Below are 17966 nucleotides of genomic sequence, written 5' to 3' on the forward strand. Positions count from 1 at the left end.
CTCTTTTGGTGTGTCTGAAGACAGCTACAGTGTACTCATATAAATAAAAATAAAATTAAAAAAGAAAGAACCTAGTGGTAGCTAAGAATAAAAAGAAAAAAAGTGTAGCCCTTGCCTATTTTTGTAAGATCTGTATTTAAGCATTTGATTTTGTGATGCTAATGTAAATGGTATTGTTTTTAACTTCAAATTCTAAAGTTCATTTCAAACATCAGAAAGCATGCGACTTGTACATTAATCTTGTACTCTATATTCTTGTTATAATTGGTTAGTACTTTAGATTCCCTCCATAGGCAATTGTGAACAAAGACAGATGAATTTCTTCCCGCTTTCTGTGCCATTGTTTGTCTTATTACATTGGCTAGGATTCTTCCTGTGATGTCAAACAGAAGGGAGTAGTGTGAGGGTGTATCTTTGTTTTGTTCCTAATCTTATAGAAAAATAGTGTTTTTTACTGTGAATTTAAAAAAATAAACTTTGTCTATTTAATAGACAGGGACTTATTATGCAGCCCTAGGTGGCCTAGAACTATCTATATAGTCCTGGAACTCAAAGTCCTCTTGTCACCACACCTGATGCTATAGAGTGTGTGTGTTTGTGTGTGTGTGTGATATGTATTATTTATAAGTTCTTGTTCTCCTTTGATAAAGATGTAATCATGGATGAGTTCTTTTGTCTATAGCTGATATAATCATGATTTTTCTTCCTTTGCCTATAATTATATTTGTTGTTTTTCTAATGTTGATTCAGCTTTGGGTATCTGAAATAAACCCTTGCCTGGTGATTGTAATTTTTTTTTATGTTTGTTGGATTTGATTGCTAATATTCTGTTGATTTTTCCATGGATGTTCATTAGAAACAATGGTTTATAGTTTTGCTTATATCCTTGGTTTGAATAAGGTAATGGTGGCCTTTTGGAGTAGGCTAGAACATATTTCATTTTCTTTTCTGTAAAAACCTGTAGAGAATGGGAATAATATTTTCCTTAAATACCTCGTAGAACTTACTAGCAAACCCATTGGGACCTTGTGTTAAAGAGTTTATAGCTGTGAGAAACCTGAGATAAAGATGAGTGTTGAGCCTTTCACATTTAACCCATGACAGGCACAGAATTCTCCTTTCAAAGGTCATTAATTCTTGACTCAATTTCTTTAGTAGCTATGGGCCTTTTCTTGTTTTGTCCTTTATGTTTTTTTGCTCAATTACTTAGGTTTCTATTACTGAAATAAATACTATGACCAAAAGCAAGTTGGGGAGGAAAGAGTTTTATTTTATCATACAGTTCTTAGCTAACACTCCATCACTATAGGAAGTTAGGACAGGAACTCTAGTTTCTAGGCAGAAACTGATACAGAGGTCAGGGAGGAGTGCTGCTCACTGTTTTCTCAGTCAGCTTTTTTATACACCTCAGGACCACACTCCCAGGGTGGCGCCATCCACAACTGGCTGGGCCTTCCCACATTAGTCACTAGTTAACAGGCTTGCCTATAGGCAAATCTTAGGAAGGCATTTTCTCAATTGAGAGTCCCTCTTCCCAGATAATGTTAGCTTGAGTCAAGTTGACTTCAATCTAGCTAGGGCATTATTTTAAGGAAAATTCTAGTATCGGATGTAATGAAGGACAAGAGACACAAACCCCAGGGGTTGATCCCCAGAAGAGGGCAATAGAAATATCCCTAATGATCCCATGGACATTTAAAGGGGCAATAAAGGAGTATAAATGCCCAAATATTTTACTTTCCATCCATCTATATTTTTAAAGATTTATTTATTTTATATAAGTACACTGTATCTGTCTTCAGACACACGAGAAAAGGGCATCAGATCTCATTACAGATGGTTGTAAGCCACCATGTAGTTGCTGGGATTTGAACTCAGGACCTCTGAGAAAGCAGTCAGTACTCTTAACCACTGAGCCATCTCTCTAGCCCCATCTGTTGTTTTATGTGAAAATTGTTTAAAGTGGAGATTGTTTTGAAAATGCCTCATTATGTAGACCAAACAAGTCTCTGCTTGTTTTCCTCCTGCCTCCACTTTCTAGCTGATGGATTAGTTTATGTGCCACACAGGTAAGCACTGTACTGTGGAGCTGTGCCTGCTCAGGGATAGTTTTTTTTTTTTTTTTTTTTTTTTTTTTTCCAACTGGTGTATTGTGGTCACTGACTGGCTGAACTCTTGATGTAGATCAAGCTGGCTTTGAACTCACAAAGAATTGTTTGCCTTTGTCTCTTGAGTATTGGATCCTGGGACTGAAGCATGAGCTACCATACCCAGATAAAAGTTTGTTTCAGCATCTTTATTTTCCTGGATTCTAACTACTCAATGATTTGGACTCAACTTAGCACATTAACTACACTTTTTTCTATTTAAAAACAGTGGCCCTTGAATTTGTAGTATATGTTTACAATGAATCCAAGTTCTCTTTCAAATACACTATACTACTTTATGGATTGTGACTTGGCACCTGCAGTTCCTATCTCCCATTCTTAGACAACCCCCTGCTGCCATTCATTCCCAAAGCTGTAACTACCACATTGCCCATAACCTATCTATACTTATTCATAAATGTAATTACTGAATACAAGTTTCTACTATCTCAAATCAGTCATTATGTTTGAGCAATTAGGATTTAAAAACAAATTACATCTTTTTCCTTTGTCTAGAGCCCTTCCTTTCCTTAGAACACCAGAAATACCCGTCTTTCACTGATTTCCTTTTCCTGAAGAATATACACTTTATTCAAAGCAGGCAGACTAGAAACACATTCCTTCATGGGAAACTCTGCACTTTTCTTTCACTTTTGAAGGATAAGTTCTTTGGATATAGAACTCTATAGTTTTTTTATTTTTTTTCTTTTCCTCAATACTCAGAATTTCATTCTGGTTTCCATGGCTTCTGAAGAGAATCCTTTCACTTTCTGGATGATTTCATTATTTTCTTCAGTTTGAGTATGATAAAACTCTGGGTTCCTTTGAAGAAAAATCATTTCCTTTTCTGTGTGCTTGTGTACATGTGGGGTGCATTTTTACTATAGTGGGAGGGGAGGATTACTAGAAGTCAGTTCTCTCCTATCATGTGTATCCCAGGGATGACATGTGTGGACGATCAGATGTCACCTCACCAACCATTTTCCTGTTTGGTATTTGTTAACTTTAATTTTGTTCCCCAGTGATATAAGCTACATTTTTGGTACTCAGTAGCCTCATGTAGCTAGTCTGTAACAGACTGTGGTGCTAGGTCTTGACAAGATGGAGTCCAATCCAGGTCTTTTGAGGAACACTTCTGGGATTCGCCTGCTACTAGTGCAGTTTTTCACCATGCCACTGCCCCTGAAGAATGAATGCCCCTTCTCTGCCCTCAAGTTACCTGTTTGCCTCAAACCCATTCTTCTCTGCCTTAACTTAGGTTCTCTCACAGAACCCTTTGGTGGGAGAGGAGAATGTCTTACTTCCTGCCCTTTAACTGCACTGTATGGACCTGCTAGTCCCACACAAAAATCCTCTACATTGCCAGTGCCTGGTAACATAAACCAATGTTACCGAGTTACTGAAACTGAGCAGTGTTATCAGCTTCATTCTGCCAAATAAAATCAACAACAAAGACAACTCTGTATTGCTCCTTTAATAAAGAAGAACAAATAAACTGACACTTAGCTCTCCCCTTCTCTCATCTGGCCTAGAATAGAAAAAAAAATTTGTCTGGCTTTTAGCAAAATGTAGTCCCAGGAACCACTGTTTCACATAGGTCTACACCTAGTACCTATGGCTTTGTTTGTCCCTGGACAGGGTCTCATTGTGTAACCCTCACTGACTGGAACTCACTCACTCTGTAGATCAGACCTCAAATTTACAGTGACTCAATCAATCTGCCTCTGCAGTGCTAAGATTAAAGGCATTTGCCATTTTTTATTACTGTTTATCCCTCCTGTACGTCCCTCACTTGTTGCATGGCATTCAGCAAGCTATTCAGCCTTTCTGCTTCACATCTTGCAGCTGGTAATGTTGCTGTAATACAAGGTGAATTAACATACATGCCCGGGGACTCTGGACATTCTCATTATTACTGTACATGGTTGGCATATTCTATAGCACACTGGCTCAGACGGAAGCAAAGTGAGAGTACAGTAGTTTCCTTTCACCTCTTTCTATATCTGTATTACTTCAAGACCCCCAAGCATATCTGCAACTGTAGACAGTACTGAATCCTATATATACTGGTTTTCTCCCAAACTATACATATCTATGACCATGTTTAATGTATAAATTAGGCACAACGAAAGATTAACGACAGTAGGGACATTATGACAATGTACCATAATAACAAAAGTATGTGAATCCAGTCTATGAAAAACTAAATATTGTGTTTAAGTCATGGTATCTCTATGGTTCAGGCTGGCTGACTCCCAATTTGGGAATCCCCCTGCTTCAGTTCTCTGAAGATGTCTTATTGCACTGTATCTTAGCAACCTCAGCACAGATTTTTTTTTTATATGAAGTGGAGAGTTTTTTTTTTTCACCTTTTCATTTAAAAGAAGCAATTTCTGGTAAATAAGGGCTACTTGAACAGAGCTTGCAATACCCTGACAGTCAATAATGGAGAGTAACTGATGGGAGGTGACATATTCAGCATGGAACTGCGGGACAGATGATTTATGTGCTAGGCAGGTAAGTCCATCACCTGACACAGAATGATGCCCAGCTTATAACTTCTCCATTGTTCGTTTTAGAATATCATACGCTTTAATTTTGGTCAGTGGTTGACGATGGATAACAGAAACCAAGAAAAGTGAAACCAGTACTGGTCGTGGTGGTGCATTCTTTTGATTGCAGAAGGCAGGCAGATCTGAGTTTGAGGCATGTGTGGCCTACATAGTGAGTTCCAGGAAATCCAGGACTGCACAGTAAGACCATATCTCCAAGGGAAAAAAGTGAAACAAAGGGCTGAAGGCATGGCTGCACAGCTAAGAGCACCTGTTGCTATGGCCGGGGAGCTGGAATCTACTTTCCGGGGTCGACAAGGCAGAGCACAACACTTGTAATTCCAGTTCTAAGGTGTCCCATGCCCTCTTGTGGATTCTTTTGGCACCAAGCACATTTGTGTGCACATACAAGCACAACAATCATACACAAAAATAAAAATAAACAAGTATCAAAAAAAGTGAGATCATTTCTGGGACATGGGATGGGGAGCTATTCTTTAAGAAAAGGTCAAAAAGCCTTTATTCCTACCTTTTATGTAGAGCAAACTTAGTTTTGGGTCAACCCATTGATCCTTGCTATAAAAAAATCAAACAGATGAAGCATATAAAAATATGGCACTGAACTGCAACAAGGTATCTTCTGTATTACAATGCTATGAATTATTAAACTTAACTAAATACATCTTTAGCACAGAAAACCTTAGGGTCAAAAACATTGAAATTTCCTTTAAAAGTTTATATATTGCTAGGCACAGTGGAGCCTGAGGCAAAGGGTCCAGAGTTCTAGGTCATTCTGGGCTTCATTAACGGTTGAAAAATAAGTTTGCTTTTAGGCAGAAGAGATGGCTCAGTGGTTAAGAACACTCGATGATCTTGCAGAAAAGACAGTTTGGTTCCCAGCACCATATTTGATCTTATACGGTGGCTCAGAACTGTCTGCCAGTTGGGGTTTCAGGGTCTACAATGCCTTCTAGATTCCTCCAGCACTGGATGAAGGTGGTACGCCTATTTACTTGCAGGCTAAGCACCCATAAGTATAATTTAAAAAAACAAAAAAGATTTTTTCCTGATGCACTTTCTAGACACTGCAAAAAGGAATTAACCTTATTGTCGTCATTAGGGTCCATCAGGTGTAAACTGGAGACCCATGGAATGAACTGTCTATGTAAATGTTCAGGCTGAAGAGTTCAAAACTCCTTTTTGAGTGATATTTAAAAATTCCCTTAAAAAGATAAAAGTAGCACCTCGTTACTGGGCACTTCGCCGTAGCCAAGAGTTGTTTCGATCCTAGAACCCTATCAGCCGGCTGCAGCTCACTATTCCTTACAGGTGGTCAGGCGCAGCCGTAGAGGTTACCCCTCAGTCAGAGAGCGCAGAAAATGACCAGGAAAATCGCAACCTGGAGCCTCAGCTTCCCTCTCTGTAAACCGGGCTGATAACTCGCGTCAGTGATAAGGATTATTGTTGACTGAGCAAGTAAACTGCTGGACCCTTAGCACAGGGTTCAGAGACGCGCCCAGTAACTTAGGCTGCCGGTCCTGGGACCGGGCGGAGAGCCGCGAACCCGGCAACCCCCGCGCTCTCGGCCCTCCCGCCGGGTTCCCCGCGCCGAGAGGCGTGGCCGGTCCTCAAACCTACAGCGGCAGCCATGGCCTCGGTGGTGGAATACAAGGGCCTGAAGGCCGGTTACTACTGCGGCTACTGCGAATCCAGGGAGGGCAAGGCGTCCTGTGGTGAGTGTCCCATCGTCCTGGTGGCCGTGACGGGCTCCTGGCAGGCTCTCGCTACATCCTCGCAGGCCTCTAGTGCGGGTTAAGGCCGTTGGTCACCGGACTCGAGCTTCCGGGTCCCATTGGTCTCTCCCCAGCCTGCTTCCTTCCCATCCTGGTCTTCCCGCCCTCACCCTCACAGAGGGTAGCGGTCCCTCACCGAGGAGGAACGGAAATAGCGGACAGCTGCCCTCAGTCAACATGGCGCGGGCGGCGTCAATTACGTAGGCTGCTAGGTCTTTCCGGCCCGCGAGCGCTGGAGGGGCTTTGCGCGATCTTCGGAGGCGCGCGCAGTGCATTGTGGGCTGCTGGAGGCGAAGGCGAAGGTAGCGGCAGCAGCGTAGGACTGGGTGGCGCAGCGGCGGCTTGGCGGAGGAGATGGCTTCCTGGAGCGCGCCTTCGCCCAGTCTTGTAGAGTATTTTGAGGGCCAGACCTCCTTCCAATGTGGCTATTGCAAGAACAACTTTGGCAGTCGCTCCAATGGTGAGCGAGCCGGGCCGGCGGGCGTGTGCTTCGGGGTCTGTGAGGGACTTGGTTGGCCGCAGCCTGGGGAGCATTGAGAAGAACCAACCGGGTGGGCGTCTTCCACCCTCGCTCCCTCAGCAAACGGCTGCTGGTCTGGGAGACGGGAAGGGAGATTGGGAGGCTCCTTGGAGCTGACGGCTGCCCTGCTTCCATGCCCGCGGCGGCCGGGGCCTCCTGCTGCCTGGGTAGAGGGGCGTGTGCACGCACACCTGTTCACTGTCATTTCGGATAAAGTGTCCGGGAGAACGTACTGGAAACCCGGGTCGGCTTGATACCGATTTTTTTTTTTTTAAATCACGGGTTTATTCCGTGTCATTATGCCATCCCACCTCGAAGACCACAACAAAGGTGTTCCGTCAGGATTTAGGTTTCTTTTCTTTTTAACATTTTTTTTTTTTTTCTGGCTTTCCCAGACAAGCTTTCTCTGTGTATCTCTGGCTGTCTTGGGACTTGGTCTGTAGACCAGGCTGGCCTGCAATTCAGAGATCCTCTTGCCCCTGACCCCGGAGGGCTGGGATTAAAGGTGTGGCCACCACCACCAGGCTAGGATTCAGGTTTCTTAAGGAAGATTTGTTTGTATACCGAATATGTACTTATTGTCTGCCGTGTCATGATTGGCAAGTACAGAATCTAGGATGGACGATTTAGAATAATCCTGTAGGTGGAAAACAAGATAACTATGAAGAGATAAATTTAGGTTAGACATTTGTCCATTTTGAAAGATAGTTAAGTGGGGAATGATTTGACTGAGCGCGGTCTGCTGGTTTACGGATGCATTAAAAGTGGTTATTAGGAGAAAGTGTATTATTAGGTGAACGGCGGTCTTGGGTAGACAGTTACACAATCATTAGATGTACCAATTAGGAAGACCAGTTAAGTGGAAAAATGCTGGAGCATAGGGTTAAACAAACAGGATGCAGATGGTTCACGTGACAGCTGAGAGGACTAAGGCCCAATAAAGCCCAAATAAGGCCAAGAAAGCACGTCAGATGACAGTGATCTCACGAGGTACTGTTCTTTTTCAGAATTTTTATATTCTGACTATAATATTTGCCAGTGTTATAAATGTGACTGAAACTGATATTTTAAAGGGAGGACCTTATCACCCTCAAGAAATTGCATTAGAAAAAATTGGTCAGTGTAAATGTTTTGTGTTTCAAGATTTGTTGAAGAACAGTTTTATCATTTAGAAAAATAAATATAGATTCCCAACATTTCAGTTTTAATCTTTACTGTAAGGTACCCTTCTGTTGGTTGACTGTTACTCTTATTGTAGGAACTCCTATTGTATCTGACTGGCCTCAACTACAGAGGATTCATTTGAGACTCTGAATAACTTGTTGGTATCAGTGAATGACTACCTTTTGAAGTTATTAGTTTGCTTTGTATTGCTGTGCTAAACACCATGATCAAATGCATTTTGGGGAGAAAAGGGTTTATTTTCAGCTGAGAGCTTACATTCCATTGAGAAGTCAGGGCAGGAAGTGAGGCAGAAACCTTGAGGCAGGAACCTTGAGGCAGGAACTGAAGCACAGGATGTAGAACTGGTAAACTGACATTTTTACTGAACTCTGACACCATTTTCTCCCCTCCTGCATGCCATTCTATAAAGCATGTTCCTATATATAGCCAATAGAATTTCCTTAAGGAAGAAAAAAATCCCTGTCTTTATAACTACAGTTCAGGTGTGTCCTTTACATGTCAATCCTCATCATTTTGTCACTTCCCCCATAGTCTTACAGTTATTTCACTATATTGATATCTCAGAGGCTCTGTCATCATCTTGTTCCCTTGGGATCTGAATTACTGTCAGGTTGTTTATTTTGAATGAGTATTTCTATATGTTTGTCCTATTTTTAAGGGTCAAACCTGTGCTACCCATATCGTGCATATCAAGTATTAGAACTAACACACCTTTGTGCTGGTTAGTTTTTTGCCAGCTTGACACAAACTAGAGTGATCTGGGGAGAGGAAACCTTCCTCAGCTGGGAAAATGTCTTCCTCCCATTGGCCTGTAGTTAAGTCTTTTGTGGCATTTTTTGATTAGTGCTTAATATAGGAGGGCCCAGCTCACTGTGACTGGTGCTGCCCCTGGACATGAGGATGTGCAAGAAACCAGTTTGAGCAAGTCAGTAAGCAGCGTTCTTCCATGACCTCTGTCTGCTTCAGTTCCTGTCTCTAGATTCCTGCCTCTAGGTAGTTGCCTCTAGGGCTCTGCCTCCAGTTTCTGCTCTGACTTCACTCCATGACAGATTGTGAGCTGGAATATGAAATAAACCCTTTCTTCCCTAAACTGTATTTGATCATAGTGTCTATCACATAGCAGTAGAAGGTAAACTAATGACAACTCTCAAATAGGTGAGACCAGTGGAGATACTGTGGAAGTTTGTGTGATGAAATCTGCAATTCCAGTGAGAATTTAGATTGATGTCAAACAGACTATTTATTAATTTTTAATTAAATGGAGTTGGAATCACTGTTGATATATTTTATTCTTTAGTTTTTTTTTGTTTCTGTTTTGAGACAAGGTCTATTTATTTATTATATATAAGTACACTGTAGCTGTCTTCAGAAGAGGGCATCAGATCCTATTACAGATGGTTGTGAGCTACCATGTGGTTGCTGGGATTTGAACTCAGGATCTTTGGAAGAACAGTCTGTGTTTTTAACTGCTGAGCCATCTCTCCAGCCCGACAAGGTCTCTCTTACATAGCCCTGGCTGGCCTGGACTCCTAGGCACACTTTGTAGCCAAGGCTGGCCTTGAACTCAAAGAGATGTTCTTGTCTCTGCCTCTTGAGTTTTGGGACCTGAGGCATGTGCCACTACATGACTTAATCCCTCCCCACCCCAACACAGGATCTTACATTACTCAGGTTGGTTTTAAATTTATTATATAGCTGATGCTGGTTTTAACTCTTGTTGCATCTGACTCCACCTACATTTACCCCCTAACTTCTGGGATTACAGGTTTGTATCACCACTCCTATCTTAGAATTAATATATTTTATTTTTGTTTGTGTTGTATGTATTATGTTAAGTGTAAAGTACACTAAAACTTCTTATTACTCCAATATGAATGTTCTAGAATTTTAGTCTAAATTTGCCATTTTTATTTTTAATTTATTTTTTTACATAGGGTCTAACTAGGTAGCTCTGTCTGGCCTGGTCTGCGTAGAGATCCACCTGTCTCTGCCTTTGCAGTTTTACTACTCGTAGTCTATCTTACCTGTTTTTTCTTTTAAAGAGCACTTAAGAGTTTTACCAAGACAACAGTGCAGTGCTGGAACTAACATGGTGCTTAACTTTCTCAGGCATGTGGGCACATTCCATGACAGTGCAGGACTATCAGGATCTTATAGACCGAGGATGGAGAAGGTAAAGTTCTTCTATTGCTTAGTTGCTTCTTATAACTGCACAGTGAGGATTGCCTTTAGAATACTTTTATAGTGTAAGGAAATTTAAGAAACTGTTAATTAATGTGCTTTTGTGTAGTGCAGTGATTTGTTCTGAGCAATTTATTAGCAAGTTAAAAGTTATGCATAAAGTAAAATATATAACAAACCTTGTGTGTACACCACGCCAAGCTGGATAGTTATTTCCAAGTAATTTTTGGGAAAGTCTCTTATATAAATGTAAACAATATTAAGCATTAAGCCTTGAATTGCCAGAGTCCTCTAAAGCTAGGATTGACCAAACCAATGAAAATATTGACAGACATTAAAGTTAATGTGAGTTTCAAAATGTAGGTGAGGGTCAGATGTAGAATTTTGGATGACATGATAAGGATTGTGTTTAAGGTGAGAAGGAGACATTCAGAGATTTTATATGAGAGTGATGTGATGTAATTTGTTTCAGAAGGTTCCTGTGTATGTCAGAGAGGTATTTGAGAGGCAGGAAGACAAAGAGTTCCAGAGAAGAAACAAAGACTTCTGTCTTATCTTAGTGGCAATGAGAAGACAAATTTAGATATGTTTTACACATAGACGATTTCTGATAGGATGCAAAGGGGAGTTAGAGAAAGTCTGAATGACTCTGACTGGAAGTGGATGAGTAGTTCTCCCCTGACATGCCTACAGTGTCTGTAACAGGCTAGTTTGTGGTATGTGGGCAGTTGTTGTATTTGTCATTCTAAGCAGGCCCCATCAGTTCCACAGCCTCATGGGCATTTTTAAAAAAGATTTTTAGTATGTTAAAAATTATGTATATGGGTGTGTGCATGGTAGCATGTACATGTGAATACAGGTACCTGCAGAGGCCAGACGTGTTGGAGGCCCTGGAGCTGAAGTAATGGAATTTTGAGTGCTGGGAACTAAACTTGGGTCCTCTGGAAAAGCAGTCCATGTTTGTAGCCACTGAGCTGACACTCCAGCCTCATCACATGCAGCAGTCTCATTACTGTCCTGCGGCGGGACTGGCGGGTGCTGGTGAGACTGTGAGAGGACTGACCTTGTAGTACACCTGTTGAGGATTAGGAAGGAGAAAGTTGTTGTTTTTAAATGCTATTGATGAGATTTCCACCCTTATTTTAGGGGTTTCCTAATCTAATTTGGTACACATAAAATGTATATAAGAAATTAACAAGTTATTTTTCTAATTTTAGAAGTGGGAAATATGTATACAAGCCTGTCATGAATGAAACATGCTGTCCTCAGTATACAATAAGGTAAGGAAGGATCTACAATGAAGAGATTTCATGTATTTAAGGTAGAATCTTAGACTTTTAAAATACTATTTACTTTAATTAGACATTATAAGGAGAAGGAAAGTAAATGAATTGTCTTTTTTACATACTGATTTGATTAACATATTGACAAATAGATTCTAATATTGCTTAGTCTAGTCCTGATACAAAGATGATATGAAAAAAACCTTTCTTTGTTAGGTAGTGGATACTATGAAATATAGGTAAATATTTAAATTACTTTTTTTGTTCATTTGTAATAGGGTTTCTCTGAGTAGCCCTGGCTCTCCTTGAGCTAGCTCTGTAGACTAGACTGGCCTCAAGCTTAGAGATTCGCCTCTGTCTCCTGAGCGCTGGGCATAAAGGTGTTCTCTGTCATCCTTTGGCAGTCTTTTTTAAACTGCTTTTTTCTATGCAAAGAGTGTCACTTATTGATCGCTTCTTGGCTATGGGTGAAAGTTCATGTCTGATTTTCCCTCTTAGTGCTGGGACTCTGTCTTAGTTAGGGTTTCTGTTGGTGCAGTAAAATACCCAAAAGCAAGTTAGGGAGAAAACGGCTTATTTGGCTTATACTTCCGGATCATAGTATATCATTGGAGGAACTCAGGACAGAAACTGAATTGGGCCTAGAACTTGGAGGTAGGAGCTGATAGAGAGGTCATGGAGGGATGCTGCTTACTGGAGCAAGCCTTGCTCCCCATGGCTTACTCAGTCTGGTTATAGACTCCATGACCATGAGCCCAAGGATGCCACCACCCACAGTATGTTGGGCCCTCTTCCATCAATCACTGAATAAGAAAATGCTCTACAGCTGGATTTTATGGAGTCCTTTGGTCAATGACTCAACTGGATGTAACCCACTCACTGTCACTGGAAGTTTCACTGGTGGCAAAAGATGTCTGGTTGGGGCTTTTGTCTCCAGTATTTGGTAACTCCATTTATATTTCTTTCCTATATGCTTCTATTTTAGGAAGCTTCTAGACTAATGGGTTTTCATATGACCCCTCAAATGGCCCTCAGTATTAGTTGTCCCTCCACATTCTTAACATTCTTACCACCCCCCCCCCCATTCATCGGTCCTCTCATCCAGTTTTCCCACTGTCATCCATAACTGTAGTCTACTCTTCTGTCCTTGAGGGAATCCTCTTTCCTTCCTTGGTCACTTTTGTGATACCTAACCTGTGTGGCCATATAGATTGTGTCATGCCTTTTGAAGGCTTAAAAGCTAACATCCACATGTAAGGAAAAATATACAATATTTGTATGGGAGATTTTTTAAAATTTTTTTGGAGATAGGGTTTTTCTGTATAATGGTCTGGGTTGCTCTGGAACTCACTTTTTCGAGAGAATGTGTGCAGTGCTGATGGTCAAGGGTTAGATGGAGCTGTCAACATTCAGTATGTAGATTTCTGCTTCTTGTTTTCAGTGTATGGGACACGCAGAAGGCACTGTCTTTTCTCATCTCTGAAGCTGAATAGTATAAGAAGTTAACTTTGTAGAATTAAGGAGGTCTGACATGGGACAGTCTTGAAAACAGATTTTGAATGGGTCTTATTAATTTTAGACTCAGCTTCACTACAATTCCAGAGGTACCACATATCAACAATATATAAGATTTTTAGGGATAATATATAGAGCAGTGGTTCTCAACCTCCCTAATGCTGTGACCCTTTAATACAGTTCCTCATGTTTTGGTGGCTCCTAACCATAAAATTATTTTTGTTGCTATTTTATAACTGTATTGCTATGAATTATAATATAAATATTTATGTTTTGCTGTGGTTTAGGTAACCCCTGTGAAAGGATCATTTGCAACCCAGAGGGGTTGAGACCCACAGGTTGAGAACCACTGATATAGAGGAAATTGAGTATCTTACTGTCCAGTGTTAGCATTGAATTTTGTTTACCTAAGTCAGTTACCACACACACACACACACACACACATATATCTATATCTATCTATATTTTCCACCTTCTAGTATTTTTTTTGCCTTCTCTTGTTCTTTTAGTTTGTGTTTTTTTCCTCCTCTTTCTCCTCTTTTTTTTCTTACCTTAAAAAAAAATTCCCATAACTGTAGCTACGGTGAGATTTGGAGTAGGATTAGAGGCTGCCTCATTGTTTCTTCTTCACAAAAAGCCCAATCATGAAATTTGCTGAGATGTACAATATACTAACCTGAACTGATCTTACTAGAAACTTTAGTTCATCTTTAAAATACTTGTTTGCTCTTCTAGGTGCCATCCTTTACAGTTTCAGCCATCAAAATCTCACAAGAAAGTTTTGAAAAAAATGCTGAAATTTCTGGCTAAAGGAGAAATCTCGAAAGGCAATTGTGAGGGTAAGATTAGATCTGGTCTGGAAATTATTTTCTATAAACATAAAATGTATCTCTCCAAGGCTCCCCTTTCAGGTCAGGCCGGGGAAGGAGGTTTTTATAAAATAATCCTATACTAATATCGTAAGGCTGGTGATGTAGTGACACCACCATTTGTCTCACTAGACCTTCCAGTAATAATGCAGGGAATACATTACATTCTAATAGAGCCTGTCTTTAAAAGAAAATTAAGGGTAAAGATGTTATGAGTGTTTTGAATTGAAGTGCTTGATTCAAATGCTTTGACTACCCTTCTAACTTGATTCTAATGATGTCTTTGTGAGCAGATGCTCACATAAGGGAGGGAGAGATGACTCATCAGGTAACCATACTGCTGTGCAAGTCTGACTTCCTGAGTTGGATCCTGGAATCCAGGTAAAAAGCCAGAAGTGGTGTTGTGTAACCCTGCCTTCCTACTGAAGTTGGGAGCTAGAGAAGAGAGAATTGCCCCAAGGTTATAGTCCAGGACATAGGCCTGGGGTACACAGCACAGAAGAGGAAAAAAAATGAGACCCATTTACAACAAGAGAAGGCAATGGTAGACTCTCAGGAGTTTTCTTCTATCAGCATGCATGACAAATGCACAATAGAAAAAAATGCTTTTTTTTCACTAAACAGTATTTTATGAATTTTAAATTATCAGTGACTTTCCTATACCTAAAAGATTGTTAGTATTATTTATTTTACTTTTACAGATTTTTTCCTGTGTTTTAACTTTTAAACCTTTTAAATTCTCATATTATTAATATGTAATTTGGAAAGTGTCATTCTCTGAGCACTTTCTCACTACTGTCATAGGAAGCACCTAATCCCTACCCTAGTTTAGCTTATTCATGCATTTTACAAGTAGATTTTCAATGCCTGTGGGTGTTGTGGTAACCACTGGAAAGACAATGGTCGCCAAGCAGGTAAGTTCTTTGAGTTCCTTGAATGTCCTGTAGTAGGTGTGGCTTAGCTGGGGTCAGCAAAGAGGCCAGAAGACTTGGTTTTAGGAGTTAGGTGCTAATTAGAGCCTTGGAAATAGTTTTGATATACTTCTTTTGATGGAGTACTCTAGATACATAATTGTAAGGATTAAATAAGTTTTGAATTTCTTTTGGTATCTAGAAATCTTTGTCCATAGGTAAATGTTTTCATGTGGCTTGAACATTTGTTCTTTAACTTGTTACAGGCTTCTCAATTGTGTCTAAAACTGATCTCATAGGCAGTGATAGAGTCACCAGGCCAAGAGGGGAGGGTTGAAATCTTAGGTCACAATTTTCTTTAAGTGAGACAAGATTCTTTATATCAGTTGAGTATGTTCCATCCTTGGGAGCTTAACCACGGCTGGCACAGTGACTGGTAGATCTCCTGCGAGAGCACCATGACTCAGGGGAAGTCGCTCCCTTGCTTTGGAAGGCAGGCCATGGATTTGGCAGCTACGGTAACAAGGTTACTTACAGTTATATAATCCTGAATGTGTCAAATATTACAGATGATGATGGGCTTTCATTGTTTTCTCATTTGTAGATGAGCCCATGGATTCTACAATGGAGGATGCTGTTGATGGTGACTTTGCATTAATGAACAAGTTGGATATAAAGTGTGATCTTAAAACACTCAGCAGTGATCTCAAAGGAAGCATAGAGAGTGAAGAGAAGGAGAAAGAAAAGAGTTTAAAGAAAGAAGGATCTAAAGAATTTATTCATCCACAAGCTATAGAGGAGAAGCTAGGCTCTGGTGAACCATCACATTCAATCAAAGCTCATATTGGTCCTAAGCCAGGTAGTGTAAATTTTGTAATACTTGATAGTTATACCTGTAGACTTTGATTAGATTTTCTTGTGTTGTGGTTTTTCTTTCTTTCTTTTTTTTTTTTTTTTTTTTTTGGGTGGTGGTGGGGTATTCCCCCCCTTCTTTTCTTCCTTCCTTTTTTTTTTTTTTAAGATTTATTTATTATATATAAGTACACTGTCCCTATCTTCAGACATACCAGAAGAGGGCATTAGATCTCATTACAGATGGTTGTGAGCCACCATGTGGTTGCTGGGAATTGAACTCAGGACCTCTGGTAGAACAGTTAGTGCTCTTAACCACTGAGCCATCTCCCCAGCCCTATTTTTTTTTTTTTTTTTTAAAACAGGGTTTCTCTGTGTAGCCTTGGCTGTTGAGGAACTCACTCTGTAGACCAGGTTGACCTTGAACTCAGAGATCAGCCTGTTTCTGCCTTCCAAGTGCTGGGATTAAAGGAATACTTTACCACACTTGACTTGAGGGAAAAAAACTTAATCAGATTAGCTAATTATTTATTTGAGGATAGTTAAGGTTACTATAGGGGTGGTTACATGTTCTTTCAAAAAATGTCTGGGTTTCTCAGTTTTTATTGGTTACAGTAGGGTGCATTAATACATGGTTTTAAAAATGAGAACAGAATTCATTAACCTGAACTCTGAGTAAAGAGTGTATGTAATTGGAGATATAAATATGTTAAAATGAGCTGGGATTTTTAAAAAAGATTGTTTATTTTATGCATATGAGTACACTGTCACTGTCTTCAGACACACCAGAAGAGGGCATTGGATTCTATTACAGATGGTTGTGAGCCACCATGTGGCTGCTGGGACTTGAACCCAGGACCTCTGAAAAGAGCAGTCAGTGCTCCTAACTGCTGAGACATCTCTCCAGCCTTCAGTCATTGCTCTTAACCATTGAACCTCCTCTCTAGCCCCAAGGATTCTTCAAAATTAAAAGAAATACCACAACAATCACCCACTAAAGTTTGTTCTAGATTCAAAATGTCCCTAGAAATGTGGGCCACGGAGGTAGAAGATTCTTGAGGTGTTCATTTCTACTTGCAGAAGCAGGAGAATGGGCAGATGTTTAAGATCGATGAATGAATGGATGGATGGATGAATGAATAGATGAATTTCTTTCAGTAATAGAGCTGCCTTGAGACATTTGTGTGACCTTTTGCCTTCTTTGACTGCTCCTATCTCTAGGGTAGAATTTTAATGATCCTGTGAAACGTCAGTGTGAACTCTTTGGACTTATTCTGTGTGATCTATAATACTTAAAAAAGACATTTCTAGAGCCCAAATGTCATTATTCTAATATTTTGACATTCTTTTAGGTATAGGGGCTGATTTGAGTAAGCCTCCATGTCGAAAAGCAAAGGAAATGAGGAAAGAAAGGAAAAGGCTAAAACTGATGCAGCAGAACTCAGCTGGAGCCTTTGAGGGTTTCCAGGCTCAAGGTCAGCCAGTGCCTTTGTTACCAAAGGCTAAGTCCAACCAGCCCAAGTCACTTGAAGATCTGATTTTTGAATCTTTACCAGAGAATGCATCGCACAAGTTAGAGGTACTCGGAGGGTATCTGTGACTGGTTGCATTGTATTTTGTATTGGGTACTTGTTTCTTTGCACTATATTTATTATTTAGCTTTTGTGTTATCATAACTCAACTGCTATTTGAGAAAATTCTTTAGGAGCTTTTGAAAATATTTTAGGCAACTAGTAATATTGTTTTAAAAGACTGATTTGTAGCATGTTTTTAAACAGGATACTCTGGCTTTTTGTGTTACTTGATTATAGTTAAGTAGTTTATAAAAACAAGAATGTAAAATTTTAATTTAGAAATTAAAATGATAAAAGATGATAATTTTATATTAAAAAGACTAGGACATAATAAATAATTTGGCTTTATCATCGCATTGATCAAGGTAGCACTGTACAGGTAGTAGATACAAATCTGCACTAACTTATACTACTGTCCTGGTCAGGGTTACTATTTCAAGTTTTTATACATGCTGTGATAAAACACCACGACCACAAAGGAAGTTGGAGAGGAAAGTTGTATTTGGCTATACTTCCCATATTACTGTTCATGACTGAAGGAAATCAGGATAGGAACTTAAACAGAGAAGGAACCTAGAGGTAGG

General features: G+C 40.1%; 1 protein-coding gene across 6 annotated transcripts in view; it reads left to right on the forward strand.

The window, feature by feature from the left end:
* The first annotated feature begins 6332 nt into the window (after positions 1–6332).
* The window catches only part of ATE1 (arginyltransferase 1), a 102415-nt gene continuing 90781 nt past the window's right edge, over positions 6333–17966 (forward strand). For 3 of the 6 annotated variants that reach the window (XM_080911806.1, XM_080911804.1, XM_080911803.1), the window contains exons 1-6: positions 6333–6432; positions 10307–10370; positions 11596–11658; positions 13912–14015; positions 15561–15815; positions 17161–17387. In XM_080911806.1, coding sequence (XP_080767932.1) covers positions 6348–6432; positions 10307–10370; positions 11596–11658; positions 13912–14015; positions 15561–15815; positions 17161–17387 — 798 coding nt within the window. In that variant the 5' untranslated portion in view covers positions 6333–6347. Of the gene's footprint in view, positions 6433–6796; positions 6953–10306; positions 10371–11595; positions 11659–13911; positions 14016–15560; positions 15816–17160; positions 17388–17966 lie in introns of those variants that run through there. The other 3 variants (XM_080911805.1, XM_080911802.1, XM_080911801.1) reach the window with 1 other exon arrangement.

This window comes from Micromys minutus (assembly GCF_963924665.1).
Source record: "Micromys minutus genome assembly, chromosome: 2".
Lineage (NCBI taxonomy): Eukaryota > Metazoa > Chordata > Mammalia > Rodentia > Muridae > Micromys > Micromys minutus.